Source organism: Epinephelus lanceolatus, chromosome 19 (assembly GCF_041903045.1).
Source record: "Epinephelus lanceolatus isolate andai-2023 chromosome 19, ASM4190304v1, whole genome shotgun sequence".
NCBI classification, from domain to species: Eukaryota; Metazoa; Chordata; class Actinopteri; order Perciformes; family Serranidae; genus Epinephelus; species Epinephelus lanceolatus.
Genome location: NC_135752.1, coordinates 31791554 through 31812455, shown reverse-complemented (window position 1 = coordinate 31812455; position 20902 = coordinate 31791554). Strand labels below are relative to the sequence as shown.

The 20902-nt window shown below is 41.9% G+C and overlaps 1 protein-coding gene across 6 annotated transcripts in view; it reads left to right on the top strand.

Moving 5' to 3' along the window:
• The first annotated feature begins 5436 nt into the window (after window positions 1-5436).
• vav2 (vav 2 guanine nucleotide exchange factor) overlaps window positions 5437-20902 on the top strand; it is a 280761-nt gene continuing 265295 nt past the window's right edge. For 4 of the 6 annotated variants that reach the window (XM_033647505.2, XM_078162254.1, XM_078162255.1 and 1 more), the window contains exon 1: window positions 5437-6749. In XM_033647505.2, the coding sequence (XP_033503396.1) occupies window positions 6546-6749 (204 nt within the window). In that variant the 5' untranslated portion in view covers window positions 5437-6545. The remainder of the gene's footprint in view (window positions 6750-20902) is intronic. The other 2 variants (XM_033647509.2, XM_078162256.1) reach the window with 1 other exon arrangement.

Genomic DNA, 20902 nt, shown 5'->3' with positions numbered 1-20902 from the left:
GTGAGTGAGTTGCAAACTTCAAAAGGTGTGGATAATACCCATACTATCCACACCTTTTACTAATGGAAAACCAAAAAAGAGAAAGTCGAGTTGAGCAACGCTGCGCCGTACCAAGCAGTGGAAATGTGGCATCAGTGGTGACAGGTTCACCAGAGAGTGGATGTACCGGCATACCTACTTTGGATGAATGCAGAGGGAAGAAAACTGTGTTTAAAATTCATCACCTCCAACAGCTCGGGGAAGACTGCATTAGTATGGGGTCATAGGCAGTACAAAACTGCAGCTAACATTGTCTCTACACTACACTTGCAAATAGTTTGAATCCCCAGAGCCCCTGTCTGAGCTGTGTTGGTTGTTAGAAATGGCAAAAGATGGTAAATTCTTAGGTTCCACTGCTGTAGTTCTGTTGCATCATTCTTCAGACATATCGCGTGAGGTATCTATGTACCCTCTTGACATTCAGTGGAATAATTGAATATATTGTTCCATTGAATGTCATATATATGTATACATATGTATATACAGTACAGGCCAAAAGTTTGGACACACCTTCTCATTCAATGTGTTTTCTTTATTTTCATGACTATTTACATTATAGATTCTCACTGAAGGCATCAAAACTATGAATGAACACGTGGAGTTATGTACTTAACAAAAAAAGGTGAAATAACTGAAAACATGTTTTATATTCTAGTTTCTTCAAAATAGCCACCCTTTGCTCTGATTACTGCTTTGCACACTCTTGGCATTCTCTCCATGAGCTTCAAGAGGTAGTCACCTGAAATGGTTTTCCAACAGTCTTGAAGGAGTTCCCAGAGGTGTTTAGCACTTGTTGGCTCCTTTGCCTTCACTCTGCGGTCCAGCTCACCCCAGACCATCTCGATTGGGTTCAGGTCCGGTGACTGTGGAGGCCAGGTCATCTGCCGCAGCACTCCATCACTCTCCTTCTTGGTCAAATAGCCCTTACACAGCCTGGAGGTGTGTTTGGGGTCATTGTCCTGTTGAAAAATAAATGATCGTCCAACTAAACGCAAACCGGATGGGATGGCATGTCGCTGCAGGATGCTGTGGTAGCCATGCTGGTTCAGTGTGCCTTCAATTTTGAATAAATCCCCAACAGTGTCACCAGCAAAACACCCCCACACCATCACACCTCCTCCTCCTCCATGCTTCACAGTGGGAACCAGGCATGTGGAATCCATCCGTTCACCTTTTCTGCGTCTCACAAAGACATGGCGGTTGGAACCAAAGATCTCAAATTTGGACTCATCAGACCAAAGCACAGATTTCCCCTGGTCTAATGTCCATTCCTTGTGTTTCTTGGCCCAAACAAATCTCTTCTGCTTGTTGCCTCTCCTTAGCAGTGGTTTCCTAGCAGCTATTTGACCATGAAGGCCTGATTGGCGCAGTCTCCTCTTAACAGTTGTTCTAGAGATGGGTCTGCTGCTAGAACTCTGTGTGGCATTCATCTGGTCTCTGATCTGAGCTGCTGTTAACTTGCGATTTCTGAGGCTGGTGACTCGGATGAACTTATCCTCAGAAGCAGAGGTGACTCTTGGTCTTCCTTTCCTGGGTCGGTCCTCATGTGTGCCAGTTTCGTTGTAGCGCTTGATGGTTTTTGCGACTCCACTTGGGGACACATTTAAAGTTTTTGCAATTTTCCGGACTGACTGACCTTCATTTCTTAAAGTAATGATGGCCACTCGTTTTTCTTTAGTTAGCTGATTGGTTCTTGCCATAATATGAATTTTAACAGTTGTCCAATAGGGCTGTCGGCTGTGTATTAACCTGACTTCTGCACAACACAACTGATGGTCCCAACCCCATTGATAAAGCAAGAAATTCCACTAATTAACCCTGATAAGGCACACCTGTGAAATGGAAACCATTTCAGGTGACTACCTCTTGAAGCTCATGGAGAGAATGCCAAGAGTGTGCAAAGCAGTAATCAGAGCAAAGGGTGGCTATTTTGAAGAAACTAGAATATAAAACATGTTTTCAGTTATTTCACCTTTTTTTGTTAAGTACATAACTCCACATGTGTTCATTCATAGTTTTGATGCCTTCAGTGAGAATCTACAATGTAAATAGTCATGAAAATAAAGAAAACGCATTGAATGAGAAGGTGTGTCCAAACTTTTGGCCTGTACTGTGTATATATGTATATATATATATATATATATATATATATATATATATATATATATATATAGAAGCAGAGGTCTACCACGCCACACAGGACCCCAGGTGCAGGCTGTGCAAGATGCTCCTGAGACAGTTCAGCACATGATAGCGGGGTGTAGGATGCAGGCAGGAACAGCGTACATGGGACGCCATAACCAAGTGGCTAACTCGGTGTACAGGAACATCTGCACTGAGGATAGGCTGAAAGTCCCAAGGTCACAATGGAAGACACCTCATTAGGTGGTTGAGAATGATGGAGCTAAGATCCTGTGGGAGTTTGGATCCAGTCCGACAAAATGGTGATGGCTAACCAACCAGACATCGTGTTGATCGACAAACAATAGAAGAAGGAAGTGGTGATAGATGCAGCAATCCCAAGCAAAAGGAACACAAGAAGCTTGAAAGATACCAAGGGCTGATAGAGGAGCTAGAAACGATGTGGGGAATAAAGGCAACAGTGGTGCCAGAGATAATCGGAGCACTCGGAGTTGTGACCCCCAAGCTAGGAGAGTGGCTCCAGCAGATTCCAGGTACGACATCTGAGGTCTCTGTCCAGAAGAGTGCAGTCCTAGGAACAGCTAAGATACTGCGCAGAACCCTTAAATTCCTAGGCCACTGGTAGAAGACCCGAGCTTGAGGAAGACACACCACCAACCCCCATGGTGGAGGGGTGAGAGGGGGATTATATATATATGTCTTTATCTATTATATAGATAGACAGACAGACAGACCATGGTCTAAATGCATAAATCCAGCTTTGCAATTGTAAAAAAAAAAAAAAAAAGTCCTCTGTCAGATATCAAAGAAGCTCAGAACGTCAGACTTTGCTGCGCTGCTCTCTGCTGCTTTATACCTCAAGATAAATTAGCCAAATGTGTTACGTCCCCGTAGGAATCTGAAGGTGGAAAAGGACGATTATGACTGAGCCGAGAAAGTAATGAGACATGACAAAGAGGGTTTAACAAGAAACAGGTGGCGTATTGATTTTAGTGACAATTAAGTGATTAATTGACCAATTGTGATTATTTTATGAACAAGCGCTGACATTGGGAAATCTAATGAGAAGAGACATTGGGGAAGGAACGGGGGAAGTGCGAAATTAAAGAGGAGAACAAAATAAAATCCAGAAGACTGTTAAAAAAAGAATGGCAACAGCTATCGGGAGTAATGGTGGCCAAGGATTGGGACAGGATTCACAGAGTTGTAGAGGGCATATAGGATATCCGTGTGCACACAATTGCATCCAGACAGAATGACAGAACAAGCCTGAAAAAGTCTTGACCTGTTAGCTTGAAGCTGAAATGTTTCTTTTAACCTGCAGCAACTGATTTTTCAGCCACTTAGCTGTGGCAGCAGAAACAAGTCGTGAACACAACACTGACAAAACCTCTTTAATTGATCTTGCAAACTTGTTAGAAACTGCTGCTTATTTACAAATCAAGCAGGCATGGAGCAACATTAACATTCATTTGGAGTTGTGTGTCTAGCCACCTGATGGATCTAAGTCAAACATTCACTTTCCTGTTAGCTTTGTTTTGCCCTCTGTCAATTCCCCAGGGAAATATCTGGCTCTTTAGCTGCTTAATGCTCCACAAAACTCACCAGCTAGCCTCTAACTCTGTCTGTCTGCTGTTTGGTGATGGGGAGGAAGTGCACAGCAGCAAGGGCATAGGTTTCAATTCAGCATTCTGGGGACACATATTAAACGGGGAGTTTGGGGAGCCCAGGAGGCAAACTGACACCTCCCCAGCTACCAGTCCACGTATATGATTCTTCATGGCCTTTCTCCCAAGTATATCTCTGACCTCTTAGTGCCATACACGCCAGGACGTACTTTGAGGTCCTCGGGCAGAGGTCTTTTGTCTGTTCCAGAGGCCCATCTGAAAACTAAAGGGGACAGTGTTTGCTGTCAGGGCCCCAAGGCTCTGGAACTGTCTGCCCGAGGAAATCAGGTCAGCTGAGTCATTGATCTCCTTTTAGTCCCTTCTTAAAACATACTTTTATCAGAGAGCCTTTCCTGATTTTACTTGAGTTTTAATTTAATTTATACTGTGTTTTATTTACTCAGTTTTTATACGCTTAAGTATTTTTTATCAGTTTTTTCAAAAGTTGTTGTTTTCATGTCTTGTCTATTTTAATTATTGACATGTAAAGCACTTTGTACCTCTATCTTGGAAAGTGCTTTGTAAGTAAATCTTCTTCTTCTTCTTCTTCTTCTTCTTCTTCTTCTTCTTCTTCTTCTTTGTCATCGTCCTTCCGGATGGGGACTTGAGCTGGTGACCCTCAGGTTCCCAACCAAAGTTCCTATGGACTAAGCTACTGCTGCCTCAACAATAATAGTAATAATAATAATAATAATAATAATGATACAAAAATATTGAAGGAATAGGCCATCAATAACTGCATTCTGAGTGGACTGTATACCTGTGAGTGTGTGGCTAGTGTGGGTCAAGCTCCAAATAAAACGGTGGATCCTACATTTCCCATAATGCAACTCGACAGTTAACTTTTTTTTGTCTTTTTCATTTTCATTTAATTCTATTATTACTTATATTATTTCATTATTTACTATTTAATTTATTATGATTTATTATTTTATTATTATTTTTTCTGTTTGTGTTCATATTTACTTATTTTGTATGAATGTTTGTGAGTGTGTTTTTTTTTTTTTAATTTTTCAATTGCGTTAATGCAGCTTGTCACCATGCATGTATTTATTGTAAAGAAAAGGCAGGACTTTTGTAAACATCTATACATTTTGTATTCTATATCTTCTGTTTTTGTATAATGTTAGCAGATTGTTGAAATGCGAATAACAACAACAACAACAACAACAACAATAATGAAGGAATAGGCCATCAATAACTGCATACTAAGTGGTCTGTATGTCTGTGAGTGTGTGTGGTGGCTAGTGGGGGGGTCAAGCTTCAAATCAAACAATGGATCCTACATTTCCCATAATGCTATTCGATATGTACACAAAACCCCATGCCCCCAGTTTATACCCCTGCTTTTCTATTGTGCCTGTGTAGTACTTGCTGTGACTAACCAACTGATTTTGAGTAGTAAAATTGGTGGACTGCCCCTTTAATAATCTAGAGTTGTTTCTGATATAATTAAATGAATAGTCACAATAATCGACATAACATTAGCTACTTCCTAACAAAGCACACCTGCATAGTCTATCGCACCTGTGTTTTGATTGAACTGTACCTTTAATCCCCTTCTCTCAGTAGCACGCGCAGTGTGCGCTTCCTCCGTCAGAGGGCGCATCCACAGCCCCCTGTTCAAAAATATTCCCTGTAACTCGCATTCTTGGAGTCTGGAGCCACTTTCACCAAAGTGTGGACACCCTATTCAAGTCTTACCTTTGCGCGAGACACTCAGAGCGCACGAGCTCGTCTAACCCACCTGGGTCACCACCGCGCGAGCAGCCTTTCTCCTCAGGCTCGTGCAGCTCGGGTTTGTGGAGTTGGGACCACTAAACATCTCCGTCCGAAAGGGAAACGAGGAGAGGGGAGACGGAAGGGAGGCAGGAATCACAGACAAGCCGAGCTGGACACACGTTATTTAACGTTATTTTTGGGCGCCAAGCAAAGTAACGTTAACCGGATAAATGTAAACACCATTTTTTATCCTTCCTTTAGGCATGTTTCCTCTGCCGGAGAGGCTTGTTGTTTAGACTGTGTTGTGGAAAGAGGGATATCCCGACTGCTGTGTTGAATCATCTCCCTTTCTTTATTGTTTGCTGTAGAAATTACGGGAAGTTCTTGTTTCTAACTTCCGAGGAAAGGTTAAATGCAAATACGGTGGGTGACTCCTGCTCTGGTTCAACAACTACACAGACTTGAGAGGCTGTTTTGTCCACATTGTGTAGCAGCCTGTGCTGTTTGGTTCACTGAAATGTGAGACACCAGTGAAGTCGCTACATGACAAACCGCTGCACCCAGCTGTTTCATTAGCCACCGCTGTAACCTCTCCATTCACGCCTTTTTGGATCGGATATGCGAAGCAAACTTTTTAAGAATGAAGAGGAGAAAATTCCCATAGCACGCCTCTGTTGTCTGCTTACACCGCCGCCGTCCTCTCAACTGGATCTGTGTTTTTATTTGAGTCTTTTCCAGGGCTTCATTTCCATGTTGTGGAGACAGGAGAGCTGACATGCGTCTGGGATGGGGATATAGCGCGGTGACATACAGTTGCGAAATTGCCTGATTATCGAGCTGATAGTGAATGATTAAGACTTCCGGAGCAGGTAGGGAACCGACCGTAGTGCCTGTGTGTGCGCTGTGAAGCCAGCCCGGTGTGAAGCAGCTCGAGGACTCGGTTTTACTTTTGCGAGGAGAGTCTCCGGAGCCGATATGGAGGAGTGGAGACAATGCGGGCGGTGGTTGATAGACTGCAAGGTCCTGCCCCCGAACCACCGGGTCGTGTGGCCCTCGGCGGCCGTCTTCGACTTGGCACAGGCCCTGCGAGACGGGGTGCTCCTGTGCCAGATGTTGCACAACCTCTCGCCCGGATCAGTGGACCTGAAGGAGATTAACTTCAGACCCCAGATGTCACAGGTGAGTTGCAAAGTTGATTCACACCTCCAGACTATGTTGTATATGTACACACCCTCTTACATATGAACTGCTTCTCATTCACACCTTGGGGTTGCCTGGGTATCCATGCCCTATCCCTCTATGCATTGTTTGTAAAGCTGGATTGCAGCATCTTTGTCCTGGGTTTGCCAATTTGGTCCACAGATTTCACACCTTCCTGCCACAACAAGCCCACTTCTTGGCCCCAGCCCAGATGTTCATGGTGCATACAGGTTTGCACAGGTGAAGGGGCAAGGTGCAATACCTGCACACAAGTGCCACACCTCAAGTTGATAGGCTTGTATGGTTGAACATCTTATTCTTGCAGCACATTTTGCAGTGCAACACTTCCAAGGTTGCTCATTATCAGGTTAGCAAGACTGAAATGTGTCAGCTATTAATTAGTAGGTGCTCTGCAATGACAGCTACAGCATCATCAGATTTGCTTCGGTTTAGAGGGTGATAATTGATCCCTTGTTGGTCTAGAGTTCTGAGTTAAAGGGACCAAAGATAATTATCTGCTTTTACTTTTGTTCACCTTTTTGGAGTAGCTCTTCAGTACAGTTTGGCAGTCCAATATGGAGTTGAACAAATAAAGTCAAGGATTATTTGGCTTTAAATTTTACCCACATCATACAGCAGACGAGTCAAAGGGAAAAGAAAAGCTGTAGTTTACTATAAATCCTTTGCGGAGAAACTCAAAGCGGAGTATAGTTAGACTCAAACGAAACATAAGCGTACATGGTGGTGTGATTAGAGGTTTGGATTGTACATGTCACGTGCCTCCCTTTCTGTAAAGCTCCCTCTACACTTCAGCTCATTCATGTTTCCAAAGCCAATACGAGGAAGTGTCGAGTGCCACAGGAAGTTTACATGACCACAGCGGCGGGGTAAAAGTGTGCTGTGGCAAACGTTTCTATTGACTTTTATTCGCCCCGAAGTCTGCTCTGAAATACCACTGAGCCTTCATTACTGTATGGTGGGAATTCTCTGGGAGTTGGTGCTGTGAATAGATCGGGGTTGCCCTCGTGCAGAATGTCTTTGGTTATTCTTTCTGTCACGCCCGCAGAGGCCGAAACAGCTATCACACCAGAGCAATTGCCCTCTGACAGCACATTTGTCTGATATTCTTGGCACACCTTCCGTGACCTGTTTCTGTCACAATAATGTGTGAATGTGTGTGTGCGTTACGTCTGTCTGGTTGTCAGTCTGTGCTGCTGGCTGCCTCTTTTGTGTAAATATTCATTGTTCTTTTATATCATTGTAGTAATACATCCACTAGTTGATTAACGTGGAACAAGTGCTAAATCTGACTTGATGATGTTGAACACAGAATATTTAACCTCCGGGAACATTTGATGAGCATTTATTTTTCTATTTTATTAAACTAAATGTTTAAAAATGTAATTGACAGATCAATATTTGGAAATAAATGCTAGTTGCAGCTCTAGTCTGTCCCTCTCTGCCTAGTAACCACCAGTAGCCCAAGCTTATCAGCTCCGGAGGCCACTGACATCCGTGATTACAAGGCGAGAGAGAGGTCTGGATGGCACGCTTTGATCCGCCCACTAATCCCATGCTCCCGGTCCCACTGTGTGAATCCGCAGCGAGGGTGGAAGGGGGTATCCTCAGTGACAAATTGGGTTAAACAAAATTCTGGCAGCCAAACAGTAGTATGTGATTTATGATAAGGAAAAGGTCAGAGCGTGTGTGCTCTAACTCTCAGAACACACGGAGTGAGTGGCTAAATGAAGACTAGGTGAAGCGGAGTGATTACATTATTTGCTCAGGACAAAAATGTCTCCTCAGCCCCCAGTGGATCCACTTTCATAGTGATTAATAGTTTCAGAAATTGAGTTTTGTCTTGAATATGCCTCGCTCTAAACAGTTAGTCGCGGTATTATCGAGTGTGTTTGACACAGGGAGTATGTGTTGAGTACGCTGTAATGCCGTGTGGCCTGCATCAGAATGGGGCTTTTGGTGAAATGGTAACATTCAACCAAAAGGGATGTGCGTCTCCTTTCTCTACTGTCTCACTAATTCTATTCAGTTGCCGCTGTTAACAGACCCTAATCCTGATTTAAATGTTGGCATTGATCCCAGTTAGTGCTCCAGTGCATTAACATTGTTTTTAAGGGCATTCTGTAGAGCTCAAAGGGAAGTTATTGTAGCAACACTGAAGTCATGCTATATTGTTATTGTACTGTGAGGCATTTGTGATGAAAGCGGCCATAAAATAGCATACGAGCAGGCACTGAATCAGTGATTGTAAGGCCACATGTTGAGTGCACCAGCCATAGCTTTTTAAAGGGGGTTTTAAGTTTTACGATTTAAGACTTTAATGGTTTGTCGGTGGATGTTTTGGCAAGTATTTTGAGACTGTAAAGGGTTTGTTTGATTCGCCATACCTGTACTTGGCTGCAATGGTGATCAAACAAGACGATGCTCAGAGGGGGGTTTGCATGTTCTCCTCATGAGTACTTGGGTTTTAGTGCTTTGACACTTAAATAAGTTTATCGAATAGTCTTAACAGTTTGGTTTTGATCATCAGTAAAATGTGAAAAAAAAGTCATTTGTCATGCAAGAATGTCAAACATCTGCAGTTCCTGTTTCTGTATAACTAAGTACTGGAACATCCAATCTTGAGGCTTTATCCCCAGGGATTGTGGGATTTTTTGATAGTTTATGATAGGGATGCACCGAAATGAAAATTTGTGGCCGAAGCTGAATAATATTAAACGTTTGGCCGAATACCGAGTACCGAATACCGAATATCGTTGTTTAGTTTTTCATTAGTTTTTGCAGATGAACCCCCTCCAGATTAGTGTTGTCACGGTACCAAAATTGGATCCCACTGTACGATACCAATGAAAATATCATGGTTCTGAGTAGTATCACGATACCACAGTGAAAATGAGGCAGATGTGCCTTTTGTCATTTATGAAAAGATAAATCACTTTTCTATTATAGGCTACATCAATGATATTTCAATGGAATAAATTACTTATTGCCTTATTCATACTTCAAAAACAGCATCGATGAGTGATTAACATAGGGGGGATCAAAATAAAATAAATAAATAAAATAAAAATCAACCAGCCACCCTCCTCCCCTTAAGTAAAGAACAGTCCCTAAAGTGCGGTGAGGTTTGTGGGCCGTGAACGGCTCGTTTCTCCTCTGACACGTCACATACCTGTGTTCGGCTGGCTCGGCTGTTCAGGTACTTCTGGGCAGTCCACATGCCAAGAAGAGGATATTATTGGAGCTGACTTCTCCATTGCCGGTAAGCCGATGGCCGCCGTATTTGACAGGAATACATTACTGCCTGTGTCTGTGACCCCCGTTCAACCCACAATCGGTGGGATTCGCCTTTTGTTTCTGCTGCTGGTTGAAATCTGTAGGCTGCTCGCACAGCGTGCTGAATGATTTAAGCCTATTTTGCTTGCTCAAAATTATTTTTAGTCGCAAATGTGAGTGCGGTGACGGACGGATCGCCACACTGCCGACATTTTACTCCGCCCGTCACGGCACGCTGTTTGATTGCGTTATCAAAACACGCAGCTATTATTCGGCCTTGCTTTTAACTTATTCCACCGAATACCGAATGTGTGTTTTTTTGCAATATTAGGCCGAATATATTCGGTTACCGAATATTCGGTGCATCCCTAGTTTATGATTACTTTAAGCAGTTCTCTGATATTTTATAGACAACATGTTTCTTGAGGAAAGAAGATCCTGCAAACTGCTCTTGCTCAGCTTTATAATGTGTTGATAATTATGGCTGTCAAGCGGTTAGAAAAATTTAATTAATTGCACGCTCTGTGATTCATTATCTGAATAATTCGCAAACATCAATTTTTGCTGTTAAAGTATTGAAAAAATTTTGATTCAAATGAATTTTGGCAGATTTGATGTAGTTAAGTTGCTGGATTTTGGACACAATTGTCCCCCTGTCCCCACCGAAACTAGTCTGCATTCCATTTTGTAAGGGAGTTTGTTAGTCGGTCAAAGGTAGATTTACTCAGTTTGTGTCTTAACACCTGGTCAAGTGTGGGTTGACGATGCTGACTGCTAGCATCAGAGGCTGTGCTAGCATGGACCTCTAGGTCTTTGCTTTGCGTTGAGTTGATATTTCAGGTTTAAAGTACTTCGATGGTACGAAAATTCCTTACTGCAGAAACTGCAGACGACAGTGCTTCTATCAACAGCTCCATCTGGGCGTTTTTAATTTAATATGTTCCATTCTTGTTGCCAAGCAGCGTCGTCTTGTCTGCCTCCATCATGTGACAAAGCCACTGTGGCCTTCAATGACACACCAGGTCAAAGGGCACCACAGAGCGCGCTAAATTTTTTTATGCGTTATTTTTTTCTGTGATTAACTAATAGAAATTAACACGTTCTTTTGACAGCCCTAATGATAATACTTACATTTTGGTTCCTGTGGACTGTCAAGAGTATTTCTCTTGGCGAAGGTTCAGAATGATCGAAACATTTCGTGGGATCTTCCTCTCTCAAGAATCTAGTGATACGTTTCCTACACACCTGCAACTGAGATAGTTGGATATGCAGATATCTACTTTGATAAAATAGACATTTGTCCTTGTGGGTTTCCTCCAGGTGCTTAAATTTCCTTCTGCTGTTGAAAGACATGTAGATAAGATGAACTGGCCCATGAGTTGCCCATAGGTGTTAATGTGAGTGAGGTTGCCTTTACGCATGTGCCTTGTGATAGCCTTCCTTTTGTCCAATGCATGCTGGGATAGATCCAGCCCCCTATGATGCTTAAGGGGATAGAAAATGGATGAATACCTGCAACTGTGAATACACCATAGGATCAGAATCAGCAATTCAAGCAGCTTCATGAACATGCAGCATTTTCTATTAAGAGGTGATTGAAACGTCGAAGCTCCTCAGCGCCCTGTGAAAAAATAACAGTCATACCCTTGAACAAGAAATAAACATGATAGCGCCTACTTGAGCGGAGCTGAGAGGTGACTTACTGAGGTCTCTGCTTGACTTGCAGGTGTGAATGCGACTGTAATAATGGCATAAAAATGAGGAAGGGCACTGCAAAATCAGCACTCTCTCTAGAATCTGCTGAATAAATAATGGTTGAAAATGTGCATTAAAGTGGATAAAAAGGGAAACGTCCTTTCATGCATCTTTGCAGCTCACAGTGAGGAAGTTGCACAGCTAATTGTGGTATTCGTGAAGTGAATTGTAAGGCAATGAACTGTAAATACCCATAAAATAGTCATCCAAATGTGTCTGACATCGTGAAGCACCTCTTGCAAAGAAGCTGTCAAGATGACCTTCTTTTAGGTGGTCGAATAAATCCCCAGTTGTGTTTTGAAAGGATGGCGAGGCTGACGTCTTTACCTCAAGGTTGTAAATGGATGCTTAATGAGCACCAGTGCTTCGGAGCTCAAAGTGTACGTATCCAGAATCCAGCGCCTCAGGCTTCGTCTGAAAGACAAGACTGAGCTGTGCTCTCTGAAGCCTTTTGTGTGTTCTGCGGTGTGTTTTTTTTTTTTTTTTTTGCACTCAGTCTTCTCATTCTTTTTTTTTCTGTTAGTGAGATGGTTGTGAATGCCTTTGGGATGACTCAGGCGGATATGTGTGTGCCGCTGTGCTTTTGTTTCTGTGTGTGTGTGCACTTGTAATGTCTGTAAGTGTGAGTGAGAGGTGTTACAGTACCTGTGCTCATACTGAATCACTGTTGGCTGAGCCCAGAGGTCTCCTGGAGCTTCTCGGTGCTCCACAGGACTCCAGATCTCACACAGAGCCTGCCGCTTCCACTCACAGTAATTGAGGTTCTTCCTCTTTGTCCAGCTCCCACCAGAAATATTGGTTGCTGCTGGCAAGTAACAGGAGCTGATTTTTAATTCTGCTATTCCATACTTGGGCAGTGGCTATATACATAGCTACAAACCCGTTGCCTTTCGGTGAAATTTGCTGCTTTGATTAAAAAAGTCGCCACCCTTGTGATTGATAGGCAGTATTTACAGCTATTTCATCACAGTTACGAAGGGGCCAGATGATTTGGCTGGACCACACTTGCAAATCCACACACAAGCTAATGTTAACTGGAAAAGCTGCTTTTTACACACAGTATGAATTTGTTGGGGGAAAAAAAACTCACCTGTATTAACATTGTATGCCAACAGTGGTATACATAGTAGGGCTGTAACTCCAGATTATTTTTATAGTCGATTCATCTGTCGATTATTTACAAAAGTCTTCTCATCTATATTTTTCTGTTTCTGTCGTCAGTTGACTGCACAAGTATATAGTGGCTTAATTGCTGGTCACAAGCTCTGCAAGGTTAACAGTAATTCCTGGACAGCTGTATCGAGACCCCCAATCACATAACAGTTTGATGCGGTCTTGATTATAGCCATTTGATCACAGTGTACACTCTCTGTTCTCTGTAGGTCATAGGCGGCGACTTACCGGGCTTAAACCCTGACTGCTCAGCAAAACCCTCAATCTTTAACTCGTCATCATGTGTGGAATTTTTTGTACTGAATTCAGATCAAAGCTGTGTAGTGAGCCACTGTAGGTGTTTGCAAACAGAGTGCCCCATCTTAAAGAGCTCTGCAGGTTTTGAAATAAGATCAGAGAGCATCTATAATCCAGAAAACGACATGGTAAATACCAGCGCACCAGCTATTCTGAAATCTCTTTTTGTGACCACTGCAAGGAGGGGGTCGGTGACTACTGTAGACATCCGCCCACCACTGCCTCCCTCAGGGGTCATGTCTTCAGGGAGTGGAATAGCCTTTGTATTAACCTGCCAATGTCACGGCAAGTCTTTCACACCGAGTTATGTTCAGTTGAGGGGCTTTTGGCTGTATTAAACTTTAACTAACTAACAACTCCAAACAGAAAACATGTTATGATATTCAGTATAGTACATTAATTTAATCTGTTTGATTTAGGTAACTTTGACCATAATTCCTGCTCATTATGATCAAAATTTAACTTACCAAAAATAATGAATCTGGTGATAAACAACAGGAACAATGGCCAAAGCACTGGTTGTAAAAATAATTGAATAAATATATAATATTCCTTTAATTCCAGGGGTTATATCAGAGGACATACCGATATATGCATTGATCTGTACAGGGATCATACTTCTTTTCACACTGAGGTAAGATTGCACAGCTGAGTACAGACCAGTATTCCCGGATCTGGTTGGAATTCAGTGTACTGTTCAAGGTCACTTCATTAGAGCGGATGAGTTGCAGCAGGAGGGAGCTTGAACTTTGTCAAGTTGAAGGACAGTCTTGGCCTAAAAATAAATATTCCCTTAGAAACAGAAGTAAAACAGACTCAAAAACAGCAGTGAAGGTTTCAAAAGCTTCTACCCAGCTGCTCATCTTCAAGATATGACATTTTTTTGTGAGCCAAATAAGAATTTATCCTCTTAAAATGAAGTTTATCCACGAGTCCGTGCCAGTACCCTTAACTGCATCCACGTTTCACCCCGCGTTTCATACTTTTTTTTCTTGCATCCTCCCACTGAAGGTATGAGGAGGAATGCAGGAAAAGATGCAAAGAAACTGAGGAAACAAGGGTTTAGAGAAATGATACGTGCTTTCCTCTGAACTGTCATCTTAGGCAATGTCTGTTTCTGATGACAACAGCAAAGCTGGATCTGCTGTCAGTCTGTTGTTTCAACTCTGTGGCTTCTTTTGTTGGTTTTGTGTTTGTATTTGAATTCATATCCATGGTCAAAATAAAAGCAACAACACAAAACTGATGTTTTAAACAGTGGTGGGTCAGTCAAGTAAAAGACTTCTGGGAAGGCTGGTCTCTTGTATCCTCGCTCAGGCCTCCTCTGGGCAGCCTCCTCGATCCTCATTCATCCAAACAGAACTAAGAACACTGGAACAGTCTTCATGATGGTGGACAGGAACAATTTACTGGTTGGTGAACAATTAAATAAGGGAACTGGCATGTACAGAACATCTGAATATCTTTAATTGTGTCAAAAGAAATGCCCCAAGAACCATCCTGGAAAGTGTTAGAACAGCTAAAGATTTGTTCATACCTTGATGGTTGTATGACTTGCAGCTTGTACATGAAAAGATTGGGTTAATAAAGGGGAAGAATATTTTTGGAATATTGTCACACCATCTAAGCTCTTTAATAAAAATCTGACTTTACCTGTTCATGTGTTTCATAAATATAAAAAGCTCTCACCCTCTAAAACCCCTGTTCATACTATAACAATAGTCTATTGTTGATATCCAGGTGTGAACATCTGTCTCTTTTTAAAACAGTTTAACACAATTTAAAATTATAGCACGATGACGCACAGAGTATGTCATTTAATTCAAGGAACTGAGGGCATCTTTGTTTTTCTGTGTAATAAATGTAGGAACAAGCCGAACTTTGGCAGCATCTGGCCAGACAAGTTTGAAAAGACAAACAGTGCCATTGAAACACAGTCGACAACCTGTTCTCATTCGTCAGCTCGTCAAATTCCAAGGCTTGGTCAGTGGCCTTTGGCATCAAATACTGGTGCAGTGAGGCACCCTCTAGTTGCACTTTGAGATGCACTGGGCGGCGGCATTTTTTGACAATCCAAGCAACTGCCTTAATATAACGAGCAAGAAAGCATAGGGCAGGTTGGTCAAACAAACTCAGGACTTTCACCCAGGAGACCGCCATTCCTGTGCCATGTGAAACCAAAAGTCAATCAAGATATTTTACTAATAATAAATGTAGTATGCTATATGTGTAGGATACTATGCCAGTGACTTATGTCACATGATGTTGCTTTACATAAGTAACAGTAATTTTAAAACAGATTATGATGTTATTTTTTTGCCTAATCCTAAAAAAGTAAACCTAAAAGTTTTTTTTTTTTTTTTTAACCTATGTTCTAAGTTTACTTTAAAAAGAGACAGCATGTATATAATGAGCAGAAACTGTGTATTTCCTGTAAAAACTGAAGTTTATTTTGAAAAGACAGAATACATGTAACAAACAGAAATTGACATGTTGTCCCTGAGCATCCAAAACTGAAGCTGGAAGGGTACCTAGCGCATCACAATTTTATGTGTAGGGCAATTGTCAGTATTGCGAGTGAGAAGTGAGAATGTGTTGCAATTCAACCTTTTTATTTCCATGTTATTTTATCTGGGAGACGAGGAAATATGACATAAGCAATAGCACCTTCCATAGAGTAAACTGATAATATCTAACTTTACACTTCATTTCTGTTTATTATTTCTTTACTTTCACTTGCCTTTGCTTTTAAATCAACCAGTGATTAACATCTCACGCCCACCACCCCAACACCATGCTATATAGTCATTTAATAGATTCAACACATTAGAGGGATATTGCTTATGTAATGACATTTTCTATCCATTGCCATACAATGCATGGCATGTAATCACTGATTTTAAAGCGATAAATGCTTCTCAGATGAAGACGTTCGCCTCTAAATGCAGCAGAACATAAGCTTTCAGCCTTCCTACACATTCATTAGTGAGATAACGTCTTACAGTCTGCCATAGGCCCTCATGAAATAAATAAATATGAGGCTGTAAAGGCGTGCAGCTTGTAAAGAATGCATAGCGCAGACATAAATAGGAAAATAGATAAGTACTTGTTGTATAATGCAGCAGTTGAATAAATCACAGAGCAGTTAAGGTCAATATTCATTAGGTGCAAATGAATGGTCATGCATACACCACTGTTACTGTTAACTGCCATACTGTTCTGCCCGGCTGCTGCTTGTGTGATCAAGAAACAGGAAGTAAATCTGGATTTCAAACGAGCCCATTTATTTCTCACTTTCTGCATTAGGTGAATGCTTGGTACATTTGCATGTGCTATATGTAACACTAACCACAGCTGCCACAAGATGTGGGACTGAAGCAGATTATAGACGCAATGCAACCACTTAAGTTCCCCTTAAATGTTTGCATTGTAAATAACCCAATATTTAAAAAATCAGTGTAAATGCAGATTTAAGCATGGAATGTTAATCACTACGTTCAATAAATGATTCAAGAATCATTGAATAATAATAATTAAATGTTAATTATTACATCTTAATTGGTGACTTCTGGGGCTGTTGAATCCAGTTGTAAAGCCCTTCCCTTGATTAGTGCACAGCTTAACTCTTTCCACTCAGACCCGAGGGGTCCAAATGGTCTGCATCCAAATGCAAGCAGTGAGCACTCAGCTGCACATGCCCCAATTTGAGTGTGGGCCATGTGGACCATGATGTGACAACTCAGGTGGAAAGGCTGCTGCAGTACAATCAAGGGTTGAGTTCTAAAATCACCAGAGTGCATGTTTTGTCGGGATGCGACCATGTTTTATTATCACAGCTCAATTTGATTCTCAGGAGGACTGAAAAATTGGAAGAGTTTTATGGGCGGATCAGAGTTTGGAGGAATTTATATCGGCTGACAAATCAATAGCAGATTTGATAGATTCTCAAATGTCTGTATCGGCTTGCAACATCCTACATCAGTCGACTGCAGGACTGGATCCGGTACAAATTAAGGAATTTATGGTGCCAGCATCTGTGGGGAAGAAATTAATTTGGGACCAGGCAAGATGGAAAGAACATTTCACTCCTGTGTTACTGGCTACTGATGAGTTTTGTATTATTTAACATCCAAAAAGCCAAACTAGCTTTGGCAGCAGCACCGTCAGAAGTCTAAAACAGAGTAATCACAGCTACAGCAGATAAAGCAAAGCATTTCTGCCCAATGATGCAAGTTTTTAAACCACGTTGCAATGTATGATATTGTTATGTATCATCTCACCCTCTTTTTCATTTGGTATTCGACAGTGGCTTGAACGTGACTCAGCCAGTCTGTAACAGACAACCACAGCCATGCAGTTTATCATGTGTATTTAAAAAACACTCCCCCACCTAAAGCCTGTGGAACATCTATCTGCCTCTTCCCTCTTTCTCTTCCTTGCATTCCTCAGGGAATGCTGTTAGTCAGAAATGCAAGCACAGGGTTTATGCGGGGAACTCCGCATTGACCTAATCTTTCAGACTGAAAGGGAGAATTTAAGTGATGTCATGTAAAGGCAGTTTACAGCTAATCTAGGAAAGAGCATTTCACTGTCAAGAGGGGAGAGCATATTTTTTATAGCTGACAGTGGAATTACCTTAAATTCTTGCATGTGTGAAAACATCCATTGGAGCCTTGGCTCATTCTGTTAGCATCCTCTCATAATTATCTTACCTAACTAACCTCGGGGGACACATTACACATTGAGGAAACCAATCCACCGTTACAACACGCTGCCAGTTTTGCCATTCCACCAGAGATGGACAAAGAGATCATGAAGCCGTATGGACGCCGTCTGATTTCTAAAGAGGCTCCATCTGCATGGTGGTTGTTGGGGGTGATTAGCATGGGCATGCAGTGGAATGGCGCCTGAATCGTTCTGGAGCCAGATATGCTCTGCTGGGCGCCATCACTCCACGGAGAAATGAGAAAGAGGAGGCCACGGTCCCATCCCTGTTGTGGCGAGCCAGATGGCTGAGTTGCTCCCCTGCAGTTCTTCTCAAACCAGACCACGGAGTATCTTTCTTCCCCTTCCTTTTTAATTGATTTGGACTCTTTAGTTGTTAATCAGTAGTCAGTTTTACTTTCAAGGCCTTGACTGGCATCTGTCTTCATCCACGACCGTCAGTAATGACACTCCGCCTGTTACATGTCGAGCTCTTGTCAGAACAGTACTGATGCTGGAAGTCTAATTCGAGTTGTTGTGGTGGTAGACTGATTGTGGCTGTTTCCTGCGGTAGAGAACAGATTAGGATCTGGATTGTGCTCCGGGGAGAGGCACAGCAGCCCCCCACCCCACCCCCATGGACACTTCCAACCCCAGCTGTACACACACACACACACACACACACACACACACACACACACACACACACACAGACATACAAACACACGCTCTAATACATTAGCAGCCTCTTTCTGGGGGAAAGATAAACAGCCTTATATTTTCTCTATCTCTTTGCCAAAGGAAACAGATAATATGCACCCCTGTGACGCACTGCCTGGTGGCAGCTAAGTATAGTAGGAGTGTTTATGTTGCAGTAACCATGGATTTTTCAGGCCTTTGCCACAGGATCGGCACAAGAAGTGCCGATATCCAATTACTGACTTGTATTGATCATATCACATAATTGGCTGTGGAAAAGGAAGGGCACAGAGGTAGGGTTGCAACGTTAGACTCAGTCCCATAAAAGGCTGGTACTTATTGATCTGCTCCACAGCTCAGTCCCTTGTTAATCATGCAAACAAAGTGGAACAGTGTATTGCAGGTTACACAGGGTGGAAGAGATCATTTCCCCATTCTTTACCTTCAGGTCAGGGTACGCTGCCCTGTGATTTGTAATCTAAACTCATCCCAGTTGTAGTTAGATGTTTTGTTACAGCATAGCAGAACCCTTTATGGGCTCTTTTTTTCCCTCAGCAGATTGTAGAGTTTAAATTACGGGGTAGGTAATTGATCAGTTGATATGATCAGATCAGATCAATGGATAAGAGGAGCAGCTGCTGTAGCAGTGGGTGAAAGCAAACTTTAAGACCCAGCGCAATGAACGGTTCAGTTTCACTCTCACTGCACAGAGTACGCTCTGCTAGCTCTGAGGATGTAGTGCAAGGAATAATCGAACAGTATATATATATGTTCCAGATCCAAAATCAGAAAATAGATATGTGGTGGCAGATGTTACTGTAGCAGGCCAATAACAATAAATAAATGTGTGCGAAACCCTGAATATAAACCAAGATTCTGTTATTGTATTGCCTTTGTCTTGCCTACAATGTTTTCAGAAACACATTTTAATGCACTGTTTAGCTGTGTTATGAGAGTTTGTGAACTAGAAGTGGGTGCCATACTATTTCCTGTATTATGCACTGTAAATGGAGGCTGAAAAAAACTGGATCAAACTGTAAAACTAAGCAGTGCTGATAAAATATGAACCAAGATTCTGTTACTGTGTTGCCTGTTTCTTGCCTATAGCCTTATACCTTATCTTACTGTAATATGAGATTATTTGTTATCAGCAGGATGCCCCACAAGAACCTCACATATGTCACCCACCAATGGGAGCGTTTATTGGTCCAGTTCAGCGCAGGTTTTCTACATCTTGAACAACAGAGAATGCCATAGCTCTTTTTTTGTTTTCTGTGGTCACGTATCACAAATTTAGATTAATTTAGTATTTACATCTTTCTACTACATGACAGCCCAATTTTATGAAAAGGCCATCTCTCCACCACTGAAATACTTCATCAAGTGCTCATGGTTTTATTTTAATATCTCTTGCACAGTCTGATCATCGAGTAAGAAACCTCAATGACGTTAAAACAAAAGAAGAGCAAGTTAATCTCAGTATATTTTTAATGCCTTAACCAGCAAGTCTTTGCTGTTTTCATCTGACATTTACCTAAAATGGTTAATCAAACTCATAACAGACCCGTGTATTGTTCAGTTAATCAACTGGTCTTTAAAACACTAATAAACTGCACAGCACTAAGTTGGATCTGTGAATTCAATTCGCTTGTTGGGTATTTAATCCAGGTTCCCACATATGAAATGAATCAATGACTTATTATAGGCTTAGAGAAATAATCTCGACATAATGTGTTGCATTACTAGTTGGAAATACCCCTCACCAGCAGCTCCAGTATTTATCTCAAGGACACTTTAGCAGGGCAGAGCCTTGCCAGCAGGGAGTAAACCCAAGTTGTGCAGTTGAAGGTTGGCCTTCTTAACCACTGGACTGTCCTCACACTGAGAAACAAAACCACCTTGTCAGTCTTTAACAGACGTTCATTTGTATTCTGCAAGTTTCAAACCAAGCTTTTTTTCCCCCATTAATGTGTCTGAAATAAGCCGCCTTCTTGCATACTAATGAAATTGTAATTGTCACTGTTAACAAAAGCCAAGGAAACCTACTTAAAGCTTTTATCAGCTTTGGAAGTTATCTTGCTAAATTTTCACAGCAATTAAAGAAATCATTTCTGGTGGACAGGAAGGATGAGACAGGAAAGTGGGGGGGAAAAAAGCCAGATGGGAAACAGAAATCAGACAGCTCTGAGAATGCACGTATTGTATTACGT